At 34.3% G+C, this 20229-nt stretch overlaps 1 protein-coding gene across 10 annotated transcripts in view; it reads right to left on the reverse strand.

Moving 5' to 3' along the window:
• The window catches only part of CLASP2 (cytoplasmic linker associated protein 2), a 182554-nt gene that overhangs the window by 99513 nt on the left and 62812 nt on the right, over window positions 1-20229 (reverse strand). For all 10 annotated transcript variants that reach the window (XM_063113533.1, XM_063113537.1, XM_063113532.1 and 7 more), the window contains 4 exons: window positions 15434-15526; window positions 11782-11927; window positions 8886-9021; window positions 1620-1690 (listed from right to left, as the gene is read on the reverse strand). In XM_063113533.1, the coding sequence (XP_062969603.1) occupies window positions 1620-1690; window positions 8886-9021; window positions 11782-11927; window positions 15434-15526 (446 nt within the window). The remainder of the gene's footprint in view (window positions 1-1619; window positions 1691-8885; window positions 9022-11781; window positions 11928-15433; window positions 15527-20229) is intronic.

The following is a 20229-nucleotide window of genomic DNA, read 5'->3' on the forward strand; positions in this document are numbered from 1 at the left end:
AGGGATGGAACCCTGGATCTTGGTGTTATCAGCACCACACTCTAACCAACTGAGCTAACCAGCCAGACCCTTCAAGTCTCATTTCTACACATGAAATATATCTTCAATTTATTTATTAAATAAAATCTCCTTCAGTTAGCATCAATACAGCTCTACTTCAGACCCTGCTGCTCTTTTATATTAATTACAACAACTATTTAAATAAACTAATGCTTCTCATTATACCTTTTCAATCACTGTTCATAGCTGGAATAAAAATTAGGATGGATGACATTACCTCCTTACCAAAAATCTACACCTGTCAAAGATTCCTGCTACCTACAGAACAATATCAAAATTCTTCGTCATGACATTCAAGGCTCTCAACTATTACATCAACCTACTCCTCATCCCCCAACCAGCCTCTTTTGCCACTGACAGCTTCCATTTATCATGTGTTCTGGACCCAGTGGCCTATCTGGTGGCTCTGCAGCATGTGGCATAGCTTTACATATTTGGTTAGGTTGTACCCCACTCACTTACCCAACAGTTAGTGGATTGCTGTCCATTTTCAAGGCAATTTTATGATACATTCCCCGATTCCCTATTCCCTGTCACATTCCTATTTTTCTAATTACCATATTCTTCAATGTAAAACATGGGTTGGTAAACTTTTTCTGTAAAGGGCCAGTAGGTACATATTTTAAGCTCTGCAGACCACATACAGTCTCTGTCTCATATTCTCCCCACCCCCCTCATTTAACCACCTTTAATAAACATTTTAAAAATGCTAAGCTTGTGGGCTGTACAAAACTAGACTGTTGGCCAGATTTTACCTGTGGGCTGTTGCTTGCCCAACCCTGACATAAGAGAGAGATAACTGGAAAACTGTTGCCAAAAATTTGAAACACTTGAAGGAAATAATAATGTCTTATTCTGCTTCTTCCTAACATTCAAAGTATTTAAATAAATATATTTATCAAATTATAAAAGGGAGAGAGTTCTTTATAATTTTCTTAAACATCAAATGCACAAATCTTGTTTTTCCTGTCTTTATTATTGATGGTGATAGTGGTGAGTTAAAAATGGCAGAAATCAATTTTTGAGAGAGAAAGAGAAAGATAAAAAGAAAGAGAGAGAGAGAGAGACTGACCAACAGTCTTAAGATGGCTATTTACACTGTTCCAAACACTAGGTTAAGTCCTACTAATGTCTATTACATTTAGTCCTCTACGGGGAATGACACTCTATAGGGTCTACATCATTAGCCCTACTAACATATATAGACACTGAGGTTCACAGCAGTAAAATAATTGCCTGAGGTAGGATAGTCAGTCAGTGGCAGTTGTAGTACTCTAGCCCAGGCCTGACTCAAGACTCCATGTTTTCTGAAAACCAAGGCAACCAGCAGATGAAATAAACCAAAGCTTAATATGATAAAACTGAGAGATGTGAGTGGTCATAATAATTGCTTCATCCCTTTTCCTTTACATGAGATATGCTTAAAAATTTTTATTACAGTTTTTGGAAGGCAAGAAATTAATAACAATTTTTGTACCAGACTAAAATGTAAACATAATGCAATAACAACGCATAGTGCAAAGGAAAATAGTAAAAAAAATTTTTTTTCCAAAACTCACCTCCTCACAGGCACTGATTTTGATGTGCAATTGCTTGTTATTAAAGGTATAAGTCTGGGTACATGAGTATGCTGAAAAAAGATGTTTTAGAAAACGTTAAAAATATTATGCACTTCACATAGTCCTTTCTTCTATTTGCCTTACATTCAACTATTTAGTTACAAAAGGACAAAAAGACCGTAAATCAGATTTTGAAATAAATAAAGATCAGTCTTGAAAAGTTTTTCCAAATTAAAGTAATAGTAATGATGATATAATTTTGAAAGGACAGCTGTGGATGGAATATTATATAACAAAGACAAGTTAACTGAATAACTGCAAAGAATTGTTAGGACAGTATGGTTTTTGGGAGAGGAAGCACTAAGAGGGACTGAGCATGTATTGGCTACATTTTCTGAAATACCATGGCTTCTGTTGGTAGAAAACAGTAATTGCAATGTCATCAGAGTAGGTAATCAGAGTGAATCTATATCCTTAACTTTTGGGAATACACTTTGAAATGATGATTTTAATAGAACTTTCATTCTGGCTGAACCACACCTCTCTAGAATTCAAGGAAAAGTTCGGTAGACATAATCTTCTGATTTTGATTCGCAATTCTTATGCTCTACTTTAGTAAATCAAAGACTAAAAAGTTCATAATAGATATAAGAATAAAACAGTAACCCAAGTATACATAACTGATGCCTTAAATCTCCTATTTTTCTTCTGAGCTAATGGTATAGCCTGGGTTACCTAGGAAGTAGGCTCTGAGATGGAGTTTAGAGAGCAGGATATAAGAAGTGCCCTTAAGATCAACACCCGTGGAAGTGAGGCGAAGGAAACAGGAGTCCACAGAGGAAAAAGTCGAACTGTGATGCAGCCCAAGGATATCTTTGCCCAAAGCCATTAGGAAGCTCTGGAGCTAAAATCGTCCTTCAGGACAGTATCAAATTGGCCCGAGATGATCGAACCTTTATATAATGGGATTTCAAAAGTTCATGAGAAGATTCATATTATCTTTCAATTCTATTTTCCACAAACTTTTTTTTTTTTTTTTTTTTGTCTTTTTCGTGACCGGCACTCAGCCAGTGAGTGCACCAGTCAGTCCTATATAGGATCCGAACCCGAGGCGGGAGCGTCGCCACGCTGCCAGCGCTGCACTCTACCAAGTGCGCCACGGGCTCGGCCCTTCCACAAACTTTTTGAAGTGCCTTTGCACTTCCATATCAGTCAGTTATTGGAATATGGGCCATACTGGGAAGGGGCAAGACCTTGAGCAAGGTGGCTCTCTGCAGCTGAAGCAATCTTTAAAGAGGCTACTAGCTGAAGGCTGTCTACCAACAGTGCTCCCAGCACTAGGGAAATAAGTCTTTCACTGAAGGAGAATGTGTGTGGTACATCAGTGCCTGCTACAGCTAACTCAACCAAAATAAAAGGACAACTTTTTTTCAGCCACTAGACAGGGAAGCCACCCATAGACCTGAAGCTGTTCAAGATAAGAATAATGCAAGATTGTGCTAACCTGCCTGCTAATTCGACTGTTACATTCAGTACAGAAGGGCTCTGTGGACCTTCTTCCTCCCTGTAGCATCCAGAAGAACCCATTCCCCAAACATTACTAAAATGGTAAAGTCCATGGAGAACCCCCAGCCACAACAGATACACGGGAGGTCTTACCAACCAGCCCCCTCCTCTCTCTCTCATAACTATACTGCGGGATCAACCACATCCACAACAGTAGCAGGGGCGGGGAAAGAAATCACCCTAGTAGTTGCTACACCGTATTTTGGGGGAGTTGTATCAAAGGAAAATAATAAAAAGGGACTTTCACAATTACAGATGAAGCATTCAACTAAACACCAAATCACAACAATTTAGACTTTCATTTATTAATTCAAGTTGACAACCGGGTGGGGGGGGGGAAGCCTCTCTAAGAATTAGAAATCTAGAGCAAGCTAAGAAAGTAGTCTCCTGGGAAACAAACAAAACACAGAAAAAAGGAGATAATGCTGAAAAAATTAAATAACACTGATTTGTACTTTTAGTGAGATCGTAGGGTAGTGTATCAATAACATAAGAAAAGTTCATTAAAAATGAACAATTTGAAGGCTAGAAGGATAGCTCAGTTGGTTAGAGCGTAGTGTTATAACACCAAGGTCAAGAGCTCAGATCTCCTTACCAGGCAGCCCACCCACCCCCAAAAGAACAATAAAACGTAAAGCCTGAGAATAGCAAAATGGGTACCAAATTTCCTGAGAATATACATAGGTGTAAGATAAAAAGATGAAAAATTATCTAAGAAATGATAAATGACATTGAGGATCTCAGAATCTGTATAACAAGAGTAAGAAGGAAAAAAAACCTGGGAAAATAAGACAGAAGCACTAAATAAAGAAATGATCCATGAAAATTAACATAAGTCTAAAGAAAATTCATTTTAGTCAGAAATCCTTGTCTATTGTATAAAAAGATAGTACTAATAAAAGACAATCTATTCCTAGACCTGCTGTGGGGGAATTCTTCATGCAAAGGGACTATCTTCTTAAAGGTTGTTTTGTTGTTGTTTTGCTATAAAAGAATCAAATGATATCTTACTTTTTAGAGACAACAACAAACAAGAAAACAATTCTGAGGAAAAAGAAAAGTGAACTTAAAGTTCAACAGTCAAATTCTCAGTCCTTGTGTAAGGCCAAAGAAAAGCCATTTCAAAATATACAAAGATAAAAATGTGCATAAAAATTGAGAAAACGCAAACACGAATGACCCAGAAACAATTAAAAAGTGGGAAGTAAGAGTATCCAATAAACCCTGGTCAGGAATAAAAGCAAAAAAAAGATACAGTAATTTTAATTGCTGAAAATGAAAATATCTTTCGTAAATCTAACTCAATGGTTAAAGGGAAAAATGACATGAATGAGGTAAAATGTACACTTTTTAAAAGGCAAGAAAAAGTATAAAAATAAAAGGTGGGTATGAGTAAAGCAAAGGTTTTATTCTTGACACTGACAAAGAGTAAGGAACTTCTAAATTACAAAAAGGGAGAAAAGAAAAAAGAAACGAGTAAGAAGCATATGAATAGAAAACAGAAAAGACAGGAAAAAAAAGTACTATGGCAAGATGATAATAGTCAAAAAATTTGAGCATACATAAAGTACATCAAGCAAGAACTGTTAGGAAAGTGAAATTGACAAAACGAGAATCAGAATTTGACAAATAAAGTAGATTGAAAAAAAAAATAAGGGGGCTGTCTGGTTAGTTCCGTTGGTTAGAGCATGATGTTATAACACCAAGGTCAACGGTTCAATGCTTGTATTGGCCAGCTGGAAAAGGAGAAAAGAAAAGACCAGAAAGAATTTGAATAACATAAATAAAACGTAAGCTACACTTAGTGATGCACGAGTACTTTATATTCTGTCAAAGAATTCCATATTTTGCAAATTCTAATGAATTACATATATAAACTGATGAGGTACTATGACACATAAAATTTCAAGGCATTCACCAAAGAAGAAATCATATAACCAAATTCTCTGATCAATATGTCAGAAAAGGAGAAAATAATGACAATGAGAACAAAAGAACTATCTGAAAAATGAAAACATTATTATGTAATTCAAAGAGAAAATTGAAATGGAAATTACAAATGATTGAGAAATATAAATCAAAGAGAATGTGATACACATAAATCACTGGGATGCTGCCAATGCCAAACGCAGAAGAAAACCTATAACCTTATAATATTAAATAAGAAAAAACTATAACAAATTATAACACAAAATTTAGAATATACCACAAAAATCTAGAAAAGGAAAAAAGAAAAAAGAAACTTTAAATATAGAAACTAAAAAATTAGAAAAAAAATTCAATAACCTCACCAATAAAACTAAAAACCAATAAGAACCAATAAAACTAAAAATTTAAGCTTATAAAGGACCCATAATACTGTATCTGCCAAGTCTATATAAAAAAGGACGTATAAAATTATAATAAGAAAAAATGGTTATATAACCACATTGGTAGAGACTTTTTAATGAAGAGAATATAACATGCAACCTTATGCCAAAGATTCTTAAAATCTATATAAAACTGATATTCTAAGAAAATACAAATAACCAGCATTTCAAAAGAGATTCAAGATGCCCACAGTCTAAAACATTGAGATAATTTCAGATGTTATCAAACTCTAATAACAGAATAATGTAATAACAAAATTTGTAAAACAGGCAAAATACAAAAAATTTCACCAAAGACTTGTTCACAACCTAGATGTCCATCATCAGACAACTGGATAAGGAAAATGTGGTACATACACACAGTGGAATACAACTCTGCCATAAAAAAGAATGAAATTCTGCCATTTGCAGCAACAGGGATCGACTTAGAGAAAATCATGTTAAGTGAAATAAGCTGGGCACAGAAAGAGAACTACCAAATGTCCTCACTCATAAGTGGGAGCTAAAAAAATAAACAAATAATTTTTTTTAAACAAGAGAAAGATACAACAACCACAATAACACAATAATACGTTGAACTTTCAAAAGGAGAGAACAGAACTGAGGTTACCAGAGGTGGGAAAGGGGGAGGTTGGTGGGGAGAGGGGAGTAAGGGAGGAATTGGTTAAGGGCCATAAAAAATGATTACATTGTATAATGCTGAATATACTAATTATCCTGATTTGAGCAACACATATTGCACACAGGTACTGATATTCAACTTTGTACCCCACAGACATGTACAATCAACACATGACAAAAAAAAAGATTTGTTCATTGAAATGAATGCCAAAATCTTAACTAAAATAATAACCACCTGAATCTAGCAGTATCATAATGTATAATGGCCAAGCAGAATTTAGTTCCTGAGTGTACAATGAATAAATGAAAAACTACAGGTTATCATTTCTAAAGATAATAAAATTCAACACCTATTCCTGATCAAAATTTAGCAAAATATAAATAGGAGGAAATATCCATAATCTAATACAGTGTATCCATAAAAACCTATAACAAATAGCATATCTAATTAAAGTTAAATATGATCCCACTAAAGTCAGGGATAAAACAAAGATCTCATTAATTCTCAGTACTTTCCAACACTGTTATGAAGGTTCTAGGCTATAGAAAACCTTAAAAAATGTTCAAATAGAAAAAAAGTACCCCATCTTCATAGATTCATAGATTTTTAATAGGCATTAGGTTTTACTGCTGAAAAAGAACAGTTTTTGGTAAAGCAATATTTGAAAGAAACTCAAAAGCTTTTAACTATTTTTTTTTAACTATAACAAAAACCACAAAAGGAGCAATGTCTCAACACATACAAATTTAAAACTTCGATATATAAAAAAATAGCTTAAACATTATTTGAAGAAATGACAGACTGTAAGAAAATACTGCAACATATATAACACAGAATTGTTATCCTTATGATATATAAAAAGGTCTTACAAATAAGTGAGGAAAAAATGCAAAGCATAAATCAGCAATTCATAGAATTATAAAAGGAAAAAAGAACTAACAACCCCTAATAACCTTGGAAATATAAAATAGAATATGAAATAATATTCCATTTATTAACTGTAAGATCTTAAAGAGACTGATAATAGACAGTATTGGCAAAGGGATAGAGAAAAGGGGCTCCAGGAAGAACAATGGTGAGGACAATTTGATACTATATCCTTTAATAGAGGACTGGCTTAGACATTAAAAAGAATTACATGTATGGACAAAGGAAGCTGCCCAAGTACATGCCCAAGTACAAGTTAAAGAACATATTTTATATATATATGTATATGCAAGGGTACTTCAAAAAGTTTGTGGGAAAATGGAATTAAAAGATAATATGAATTTTATTTGCAAAAATATTTAATAATTTAGAAAATATATTTTTCTTTAAATTATGAACCACCCAAATACTGTGATGCCAAAAATAACATCCCCAAATATGCTCAATAATGATTAAATTTGGTGGTTTAATGTGTTGCCAGCTTTGAAACTAGAGTGGTTTTTTTTCCATAATTATATATTCAAAGTAGGATAATAGAATATAACTTACTGAACACATTTCTTAATTTACACATTACTTTCAAAGATGTACAATTTTGGTATATGGGTACCACTTCTGTTTTTGTCTGCAACCCCACAAATATTAAAGGAATATTCTATGCAGGAACAAAATGCATATGGAGCATTTAACATTGAAACATACAATAAAGTTACTGTATTTCGGAAGTAATGAAAAAATTTTATAAGAAAAAAACCAGTTTGGATGGTCTCAACTTTTAACACATTCACTTTTCCTAAAAGGTAGAGGAACTACGCATATTTTCTTCCTGCTTAGATTAATGAGACGCTTAGTAAATTCTTTCAGGTGAACCAAATGACTCAGGAAAAAGATGAAAGGGTGGCCACATAGAAGCTTGACAGGCTCAGGTATTTGTAATTAAGTATAAAGGGAAAGAAGCAGCACCTCTTATGGGTATGGCCACTTAGACTTAGATCTGAATGGAAGGAAACAAATCAAATAAAACCTGGTAATATTGGATAAGATGAATTTTTCCACGAACTTTTTGAAGAATCCTTGTGTGTATATATATTTATATGTATACTTACATAATATATTTACATTTTCTATTTGTGTAGAAAATATGTTTGTATAGGTACAGAATAAAAGTTTGGAAAAGTATACACTAAATGGCTAGAGTGATTAGTTATAGAAGAGTACAATTCAAGGAAAGAGACTTATTTTTAACTCTTTCCTTTTGGGCATCCTCAAGATACAGATAAAGAGAAATATTAAAAATTTGCCTATCATCTTTTATTGCTGACTATAATATTTGTAATCACACACACAAATGTACATGTACATACATATATACAAGCATACTTCAAAAAGTTCATTGGAAAATTTGTATTATCTTTCAATTGTATCTTTTTTACCAACTTTTTGAAGTACTCTTGCATGTACTCATATGTACGGCATATATATTATATTCTGCATATAAGCATGTTTACTTTGTAATCCTCTGTATTATTTACATGTTCCATAATGACTATAATGACCATATATTGCTTTTACCTTTGGAATAATAATTCAAAAGTAGTTTGGAATAATAATTCAAAAAGTGATTTTCCTTTGGGGTTAAAAAAAACACTCCAATGACTTATTTAAGTGCATTGAGATTGAGAGAGAGGGAGAGTGAGACAGAGAGGGGAGAGGAGGGGAAGGGCGAGGAAGAGGGGGAGGAGGGAGAGAAAAAGGGGGGAAAGAGAAGAAAGAAGAACCTACCCGAATGATGAATCTGATTGCTGCACATCCAGAGGTTGCCATGACTTTTGCACTATTTGGGACAAGATTAAAAAGTGTAGGTACAATGGCTTCAGCACCATGATCAAACTTGTTTCCCAAAACTGTTGAAAGATGACTATAAAGGAAAATGAAAAGTATTTTTTTAATAGTTTAACATTAAATACAGATAGGAGCATATAACTCCAAAATATTCTTTTATTGAATTAACTTCGGGATTTTTACTTTAATCAGTTCTAATGGCAGAACAACAAAAGAGAGAAAGGGGAGTGCAAATACTATATATTCTCTTCTTTCTCTCATCCTTTACCTGGCTAGTCCGAAGTTGAAATCTGACATTTTACTCATTTCTTTGCAATGGCACTTGGAGAACTTATCTTGATCTCAGAATTTAACTATTAACTCTAAGTTAGGTAAAACAATCAGCTCTGACTGCTCAAATCTTTAGTCTTTATCCATCAGATATTTCCATTTTTCTGCCCCAATATCAGTCTTTTTACAAGCAATTTCAAAATCTTAACCCACATCAATGCTTCTTAAGACATTCTCTTTGGCTACTAATGGTTCCACCACTTTTTTAGTCATAAATACTCCCTGACATCTTTGGTTCAGAATCTATGATTGAAAATACAAATCTACCATATGAGAGTACTTCAAAAAGGTCATAGAAAGATTTATCTTTTAATTCTATTTTATACAAACTTTTTGAAGTATCCTCGTATGCTAGTTAGTTGGGTGGTCTTAAGGACAAGTGTCTTCTCTCTCCAAATTTGTAGTTAAACAACTAATTCAGCCTTTAATTGTATGATTTTAGTTAAAACACTTAGGAAGAATGCTGTAATCACTCACAGTTCTAACAGTACTTTCAGCATTGGTTAATTTCTATACATTTATATCTTAGTGAAAACACCCATTTTTGGTCCAAAAATTCAGGTTCTTAATTCAAAGAGGTACTGAAACTCAGACCTATTTACTAGTGTTTAGTTCTGTCAGTTTTCCAATGTCTAGAGTTACAGGCAAAAAGGAACCTCAAATGAAAAGCAGGGAGGTATCCCCTGTGTCTGGATGTTGTTGCCTTCCTTTAAAGAGTGTGAGTTTTGTTCTGGTAGGCAAGTAATGTACTTGGAAATCATCTAGATCTTTATAAGGCTGTTGGAAGAGGCAGGGTCTACAGTAGCCTTACTTTAGAGCTAGTGTAGTGCTATTCCTATATTATGGCCTTTCTGGGGTCTCTGCTGAATGCCCTGGGTGTTCAACAAAGTTTCTCACTTCTGGCTGGACAGATCTTGAACCTCTCCTAGCCCTATATGAGCTCCCGGACACTAGTTCTTTCCCCTCCTCAGGGAGTTGTATCTTTCACATGCACAGATCAGTATTCAGTGCTCTTTTTCTGTGTATCTTTCTTCTCTCCAGTACTCTGCACTGCAAATTTTGGTCATCTCAGCTTTCCAAAAAACTCCAGTCTCTGTCTTCAACTCAGTCCTCAACTTGCTCTGCTTAGATTTCCCCTCTCTTTCCCATGTTCTAGAAAATGCCTCCAGGTAAAAACTGTGCTGACCATACTGCTCAACTTATTTGTGTCTTTCAAGAATCCCAGTCCTGCCCTGTCCAATGTCATTATTTGACAAGAGTTATTTTACATATTTTGTCCATTTTTCTCCAAGAGGGCTAGACCTGTTTTAAATTAATTTTTCGAGGTTACATTTTGTGGATGCTTGTTTTGTTTTTGTTTTTTTTTGCTATTTAGAGATATTCGATCATTTTGGTAATATTGACTTGTATCTAGCAGCCTTGCTAAAAAGTCCCTTAATTATAATAATTTATCTCTAAATTCTCTTGTGGTTTTCTGCATGGGTAATTATATCATCTGTTAACAATGGCAGTTCTGTTCCTTTTCTTGCAATCCTCATAGTTTTTAATATTTTTTTCCTCCCTGTTCTGAATAGAAAATCTAGTACAATCCTGATTAGAAATATTGATAGTAGGCATCTTTGTGTTCCCCATCTTCAAAGGAATGCTTATACAACAACATACCTAAAAACTGTATGAAGGTTAGGAGTAGTTGTGAGTGGAATTTAAGTGTCCTACTATCTTTGTATTGTGGAAGACTATAAATGTACAGAATAAGTTTAGATTTTTTTCTTTGTCTTTTTTTGTGACCGGCCGCACCGCGCTCAGCCAGTGAGTGCACCGGCCATCCCTATATAGGATCCGAACCCGCGGCGGGGGGGCTGCTACGCTCCCAGCGCCGCACTCTCCCGAGTGCGCCACGGGGCCGGCCCAGAATAAATTTAGATTTTGATAAGCTAATGATACATATTGCAATTTCAGTATAATTGCTAAAATATCAGAAATAGAATGCTTAATATACAAATTAGTGATGAGAAAGTGAATATAGCTAGTCTCTAGACTGATTCCTTCTCTCTTTTTTTTTTTTTTAAATTAATTAATTAATTTATTTATTTTTGTCGTTTTTTCGTGACCGGCACTCAGCCAGTGAGTGCACCGGTCAGTCCTATATAGGATCCGAACCCGCGGCGGGAGCGTTGCCGCGCTGCCAGCGCAGCACTCTACCAAGTGCGCCACGGGCTCAGCCCCTGATTCCTTCTCTTATACTCATAGAGTTAATGACCAAAAATCCAACAGTAGGCTTTAGACATATAAACACAAATTTTATGGTTGGAATAAAGAGATGTTAAGAAAGATTTTTTTAAAAATCATTCAAATTAAATCCTTATGTATAATAAAAATCACTCTTGGATCATATATATGCTTTTTTGGAGTTATCCTGCTACTACTGCTTTACTTAATGAACATTAAATCAATGATCACTAAATTAATTCATAAAAAACACTTATCACAAAAGGGATATACTTACGCTACAGTAATGCAAGCTTCTCTAACCACCTGGGATCTAAGATCCTTAGCTGAAAGTTTAAGTGCTCCATCCAACAAGCGTAAGTGTTGGAAAAAGCAATCATATTGTGCAGCTCCAGCAACAAGGAGTGAGCGAATTTTCTTAAGCTAAAATAGAGAGAATTTTCATTATTAACATAAAAGGTGGCAGTGCAAAAAGAAGCTACCTAAATTACATTATTCAAACAAAATGTTTGAAAATGAATCACTTATAATGTTTTGTTATATTTATATAAGTATATTTAGACAAGTTCGTAGCAACTGTAAATAAACACACAAACAGAAAACTTCCTAGGAAAGAATATTATAGATTTAGTTATATGCATAACAGACACATGAAATGTATACATAGATAAGTAAATTTCAAAGTTTTAAGGGATTCTTTTCTTTTTTAATTGTGGTAAAATACACATTCACATAAAATTTACCATTTTAACCATTTTAAAGTGTATAATTTGATGGTATTAAGTACACTTACAATGTTGTACAACCATTACCAATCTCTACTAAGGAAGTCTATTTTTATTTTATTTTATTATTTTTTATTTTTTTATTTTTTTTGTCTTTTTTGTGACCAGCACTCAGCCAGTGAGTGCACCGGCCATTCCCATATAGGATCCGAACCCGCCAGCGCCGCACTCTCCCGAGTGCGCCACGGGCTCGGCCCTAAGGAAGTCTATTTTTAAAAGGGCCAAATTTGAAAACTCTATTCAGCTATAAGCAAAAGTACAAAATCAAAATAAGCAACCATAAAGCCATTATCATGTCCTATGCTAACATTATCACACTTTGTGAAGCAAATGGCTTTTTTTCCCTATGTAAAAATACCTTTAGCATTACAGATGCTCCTCAACTTATGATGGGGTTACATCCTGATAAACTGGTAAATTAAAAATACCATAAATCAAAAATGCATTAAATACACCTGACCTATCAAGCATCACTGCTTATCCTAGACTACTTTAAACATGCTCAGAACACTTACATTACTATTAGGATGGTTTGATTTACGATTCTTCAACTTTATGATGGTGCAAAAGCAGTACACTTTCACTGGAAACTGTACTTTGTGTACCCATACTACCATTCCATTTTTCACTTTCAGCACAGTATTCAATAATTACTTTAGAATATTCAAAACTATAGTAAAATAGGCTTTGTGTTAGGTGATTTTGCCCAATTGTAGGCTAATGCAAGTGTTCTGAGCAAGTTTAAGTTGGCTAAGCTATGATGTTCGGTGTATTAGATTAAATGCATCTGCATCTTTGACTTAATGATATTTTCAGTTTACGATGGATTTATCAGAATGTAACCCCATTGTAAGTTGAAGAGCATCTATATAGGATTGCCAAATGTTTCGTACATAAACACCAGACATATGTATAAAATTACATCAAAAAAGATACACACAGGTACATATCTGTGTTCATGCATCCTTAGAAGCTAAAAGTTTACTTATCATAACTATTAACATGTACAGTTTCAAATTTAAATCAGAGGTTTTTAAAATCAAAATATATCTTCAAAGTTAAATCAAATGGATTAAAGATGTAAGGAGGAAAAACTCACTATGGATATTAGAAAAATGTTTGAAAGAATAGTTACATAATCTTGGGGTGTATAGGAAGGGAAAACATTATAAACAGAATAGAATTTCCAGAAGGCATCTAAACAAGATTAACTAAAAACAAAATAAAAATCACAATATGGTAGGAGAAAATTATCTGTAATATATAAGACAATACACAAAGAACGACAATAAAATGAGAAAAGAACAAATAATCCAATATTAAATTGGGTAAAATAAATATATGAAAATGTGTTCAGCCTTACTAGTGATAAGCAAATTCAAATTACAACAAAGATACACCACTGTCCCCCATTAGAGTGGCAAAAGTTTTGAAAAACTTGATGGCATCCAGTGTCAGTAAGGAAACAGACACTCTCAAAAACTGCAAGTATGGTTATGAATGACTAACACCTTTGTTTAAAATATTTTGGCAGTATCTACTAAAATAAAATAGCATCTGCTCTTTACCCAACAACCCACATTTAAAAATCTAACCTACAAAAATAAAAGCACGATTGTTACAAATGTGTGCAAACATGTTTACTGCAACACTGTTAACAGCCCAAAATGAAAAACTGTAAATCCAAATGAAAAATGGTTTACTAAATTACATGTACATATATTAAACTAAAGAATATATATACATATTGATCTGCATTCAATAAATATCTGAACTACTATAGGCCTGATACCTATACCAGGTGTACTGAATAGGCATAATTTGTAAAGTGAAAAACAACAAGTTACTTATTCATATATCTACTATGATCTCACTTATTTTAATAAAAGGGATGGGGGGAAAATTGTGCTTATCTTGTCATACATGTTTGAATACATGCACACAGGAAAGGATATACTCTAAAATGAAATGTTAGTTTCTTTATTAGGGAGGATACTACTAACTTATTTTTTTAAATAATCCTCTGCATTGTTTCACTTATTACAATGAGCCTGTGTCACTTTGTTAATTAAAAAGATAAATAATTAAAAGACCATCATTGTTTGCAAATGGGTAGTTTCAAAGTAAAACAAAAACCTTCAACAATAAAGTTCATGTTTTATACTGACAGCATTTAATCTGTTATGTTTTTCCACAGATCACCTGTGACAAAGATATTTCTGTATTAGACTCATCGCAGAATTGAAGAATATAAATCATATTTAACAAATTTGGAGCAACATATTCTTTGTTAAAAACAGTATTTCAAAATTTTAAGATATGCAAACCTCCTAACAAAGAGCAGATGAAAAGTGATCTTTCATTCATAGTGTCATAAAAGCTGTATTTGTTACAAGGCCACATTTGACTTAATTCATCAAAATGGAGATTTTCTTGATCAGCCGGAATGGAAGCTTTCAGAGCAGACGGGAGTCTTAAAATGGAACTTCTTTGGCTTCTTGAGGACTCTGAGGTATTCATTTGACAAATAACTTTGTCATGTAAATTTGACAAATTTGCAAACTTTAAAGTAAAATATACAGTCCATTGTTAATGCAAATATTTAAAAATTTATAAAATATTTTTTTCAAGGAATTTAGGCTAAATAAAATATTCTTAACTCAAGGATACCTGGACATTTCTTTTTCTTTTTTAAGTCAGGAGTGAAAAATATTCATCACATTCATAAGAAAAAAGAAAAGAGCCAGATAAATAGACATACTGTTGTAAATTTATGTCAACATTATGAAAATATTGAGCATGCAGGTGAAGTGAATGCTGTACTGGAAAATCTTATATAACTTGAGGACGGTGCTGTTGGACAACTATGTAACGCCACAGAGGCGATGGCACACAGAAGCTCACACTTTCCTGGTCAGTCAGTAAATAGCATATGTGGAGACGTTACCAAATGGGTGGGGTAGACACCATCTGATCAGCAAAAACAGAATAAAAATAGGCCCTAAATCAGAAAATGCCTATTATCTCAAAATTTTCCAGAAAGAAATGTTACCTTTCACACTATTTTATAAGTGAATACCAGATAGTACTATGACTCAATTTCCATGTTTTTGAAAAAAGAGAATAAGAAAACAAAAAACTTACTGCATTGGCACGCTGATCCCAATCATGTTTGTCATCTGACAAAATTTCCCTGATTTTATTTAAAGTTTCTTCAAGTTCTCGACTAGAATAGATCTTGAAAAAAAGATTCAGAATTATAATAATATTTCTTGCCATAAACAATACCAAAATTATGCCCTGATGTTCAAAATAATCCTACAAGTAATAAGATTATTTTCCATTCCAACACCATTTTTTAATAGAGGATGGAAATACATTAGAGACAATAAAATAAATGCTTTAATTTGTCTGTCTGCCTTACTTCCTTGTTACCCCTTTTACTATTTCTCCTCTCATGAGTAACTTCAAATATACTCTTAAAATGCTTTGTAATTTAAATACAAGATGCAAATATCTAAGAATTAATAAAAATAAGCTTAATTTCTCAAAATGACTTCAAGTATATGACCTATTGCATCCATATACTTATTACACAACATTGCAAAAAAAAAAACTGGTGTTTTAAATTAGTTTTGCTTTTCTCTCCTCTGTCATGATAGTCTGTAGCCAGGAGAGTGATATGCTTTGTGTCCTTTGGAGCCAACCAGTTTCTAAATAGCTACACAATGTCATTATTCTTTCATTCATTTAACAAATATTCACATAACAGAGATGCACTATGCTAAGCCCTAGAGATACTACAGTGAGCAAAAATTGACCTGGTACTTAGAGCTTACAGTCTAGTCAGGGAAATCTTAAAAATTAATCAAATCACATAAAATATGAAATTGCAAATAGGAAGTACCATACAGGTACTTCAAAAGTGAAAAGTCTATATATAATAGTGGGTTTGACCAAGTCAGAAAAATCAAGCTTGAGCTGAGAGCTAAAGGAAGAATAGAACATCATTAGGCCAAGCAGAGAGAGATTTGCTTTCCGTGGAGAGTAAATAGCATGTAAAAGACTGTGACAGAAAGAAATTTAAAGAAGGCAGGAATACCGGAGAAAAGAGGGCAAAGGGGACTAAGGAGAAAAGCCAACAACCTAGGCCTAGGTCAATCAGTGCAGAGTATTTCCTTACATCACAGTCGAGGTTCAGAGGTGGCATGTGAATCCCATAAGTTTTACAGGATCAACTGGAAAAGAGGCAGGGAGTAGTGAAGTATGTATAAGGCTAGAACAGCTGCAGCCATTTTGTTGACCATGAGGGAAGACAATGCAGAGGAATTAGAAATGAGAGATGAAGAAAAATGGAGTCCTGGTTATAACATCTGAGTCTCCGCATCAAACAGCCCTACTTATATCTTTCATTTTCAACAGCTATTAAATTTCTTTTTTGCTTGGGGGTGGGGGGAAAAGCGAGGGGAAGGGGAAGAGAGAGGAAGAGGGAGAGAGGAGAAGTGGGGGAGAGGAAGAGAGCGAAGGAGAGCGCTTGCACAAAGGAGGCTAGAAATGAGATACGACTAAAGAGGTAGGAAGGGAACCAGGTAACTTTCTGTTAGAGAATGACTCTTAGAAGCGTCTTAGCTTGTTCTTTCCTGCCTCCCACCTCCCCTTCACAATAGCCCTCTTGCCATTTTCCAGAGGAAAGGCAGGTCCCTCTACTATCCCTAAGCTTACTATGATGCATTGCCCTGGAATATAATGCAGGGTCCCCTTTCCCCCAACAAGGAAAAATAAGGCTGAACTCAAAAATTTACTTCAATGAGGAAGTACATAATTTTTTAAACATGCTTTTAGGGGAGTATACAAGCAACAAAAGTTTGAAAACCACTAAGTTAGACATCTGTTGCAGTAGAACGATTCCCAGGTTTCTAAGTTTTGTAACTTATTAAGTAATGGTTTCCACATACAGAATACTGGAAGACTAGGTTTTCGAGGGGAAGATCATAATTCCAATTTCAGACAGGTTGAGTTTGAGATGTCTCTGAGACATCTAAAAGGAAATGTCAAGTAAACAATCACAGTAGATAAATTATTTTGGTGCTCAGGAGAGGTCTGGCTTAGAGATAAAAACCTGGTCATTATCTGCATAAAGGTGGGAACTGTTTGAAGGAGGTGACTCAGTAAGAAAATGTAGAGTAAGAAGAGAGGGTCCCAAACTAACCCTTAAGAAATTTCAGTATTCAATGGCCATGTAGAAAAGGGTGTACCTTTAAAGAAGACGGGGATGAAGTGGACAAAGAGGTAGGAGGAAAAAATTGGAAGAACATTCTATTACGAGCACTGAAAAAAAACCATAACAAAACAGTGAATGTAGTCGACAGTGTAAAATACTGCTAAAAATCAAGAAAAATACTTAAACTGGTTGATTTTGATGCATGAAGATGTTCAGTGATCTACTCAAGACCTGTTTCAATGGAAAGGAGTGGGATAAAGTTAATGACATGTGAAAATATGGTAACAGCAAGTACAGACAACTATTTTAGAAAGGGTGATGGTGAGGGCCAAAATAAAGAGCAATATCTGGAGGATATGGAGTCCAGTGAGACTTTTTTTTCTTTAAATCGAGGAACCCAGCCAGATTTAACAGACAGTGGGAAGGTTCTAGAAAAGAACTTGAATTCACATGAGATCGCTAATTGTGTAAATGTGTTAAGAAAGTAGGAAATAATGGGCTTTGGAGTACTGGTGGATGTGTTGGCCTTTGAAGAAGGAAGGACCATGCTCCTGGAGCAACAGGACAGCAGGAATGTACAGAGGGGAAAGATGTAGCAGAAACTTTAATAGTCACTTTTAACATTTAATATTGACTATTTATTTAGTAAAGTAAGAGGCAAGGTCATGTACTGAGAAGAGAGAGCCAGGCTGATGGCTAGAGAAAAAAGAAACATGTCTGATAGCTGACGAAAGCAGAAAAGTAACCTGATCACAGTAACACTGTAAAGATGTCAGATTGTTGAAGGCTCATTTTATGAGAATTCTACTAAAAATCATGTGCCCTAACATGTGATTCTCTCCAGCAGCACTGTTTCTACACTATGAGCATAGAGAAAATAAAGAGTTGGAAATCTAGAGTTGTAGTTTTGTGAAATGGGTATTAAAAAAAAAATTCAGAGAAGGGATTGTAGTACATGATGTGCAGCCCTACCACAAGAAACTATTGTATCAAAGCATAGATGACAAGGAAAGTAGAAGTGAGAGATGATGAACTGATACTGAGTAGAAAAGACAATGAACTGAAGACCCTTGAAGTCACTGAAAAGGAGTTGTCAGAGTACTTGAAAAAGCAAGGAGATCATGGTCAGTAGTGAGATGTTTCAATTAATGACTCTGGAAACAGCAATTAACATATAGGGAACATCAAAATCCAGTGTGTGACTTTGAAGTGGATAACTAAGGTGAAGATGGGGATGAGGTCAAGAAACTGATGGGTCATCCAAATGGAAATCAAAGTTATCAAGAATGTGTCAAAGTTTAGGATAATAATAATAGCTAACTGTCATACTGAATCCTCATAACAATCCTTTGAGTATGTACTAATAACTCCTATTTTAAGATGAGGAAACTGAAGCACAGAGGGTTAAATAAGTGCCCAAGGTTACACAGTTTGTGTGGCAGAGCTGGGATTCAAACCTAGGTAACAGAGGAATGCTGTCCAGATCACTATATGACAACAATAAGGAGACTGGCCAGATAGCATGAATTTCATGTCAGTAGATGTAGGAATAATGGTCACCAAGTGATAATGAGGACAGCAAGCACAATAAACCTACTATCAATTACTAAGGGCATGTGAGTCAAGAGTAATACATAGACTCCCATTCAAAGAGCTTCAAGAAAGGGAAAAAAAACCCAGCTTTTATTAAGGCAAGGATATTGAAAGGACCCTCAAAAAATGAGGTTAGGGACTTAGGACAGTCGCTGCTTATGAAACAGATGTTCCAGATGGGGGTAGGGGTGATGGAGGTCAGTTGCAAGGAACCACTGCTGCTAGTGGCTAACTGGGAAACAGCTTTTCTCCCTCCATATAGTTGAGTAGCCCTTGGCTTCACTGATACTGTGAGGTTACCAGTCTGACAAGAATATATTGAACAAAAAAATGCTCGAGTCCAACTAAATTTACTAATTGTCCCTACACTACTAATCCTTCCCTTATATGAAAGGCATGTAAAGAGGAGTGGGATATGTTTTTCTTATTATTTAAAAAGTAAATATCTTGAAATTTAAAAAAAGTATATCTCAAAAGGGACAAAATGCACTGAAATCAGAATAGTTTTTTTAAAGATTTCAGAAAGCTTTTTAAAGCCTTCTCACAACTTTTTAAGATCTTAAATAGCTTAAGGAAAACTTTTCATTTTAGAGAGCTAAAAAGATAATACAAGACAGTGGAAGATAGTTAGCAAGTAAAGCAATGAGTTATTCTCATATAGACATGCTGAAGAACATTGAGCATTCATACCCATCATACTGGAAAAAAATACTATGAGGGATAACATCAAATGTTGTCAAAGATGTGAGGAAATGAGAACTATTGTACCTCATAGGTATAATAACCCTACAGAGTAACAACTAGTAAATTTAAAGATTATAACTACACAATTCCATTTCAGTGTTTATACCTTAAAGAAACTCCTACAAATAATCAAGGACATATGTACAAAAAACTTCACTGCAGCAATAATATGGAATAGCAAAATGTTAGAAACAACCTAAATGCCCATCAACAGAATAAATAAGTGAACTAGAATCACAAATTTTACATTATGGAAAAACCTAAAAAGCAACAGTGAGTAAAAAGGTTGTAAAATGTTATGTACAATACAACATTTTATGTGTTTTTAAGACATAGAAGTAACACTCTTTATTTATGGGGATGTCCGCTCTGACTACTTCAA

The sequence above is a fragment of the Cynocephalus volans genome, chromosome 11 (genome assembly GCF_027409185.1).
Source record: "Cynocephalus volans isolate mCynVol1 chromosome 11, mCynVol1.pri, whole genome shotgun sequence".
NCBI lineage: Eukaryota > Metazoa > Chordata > Mammalia > Dermoptera > Cynocephalidae > Cynocephalus > Cynocephalus volans.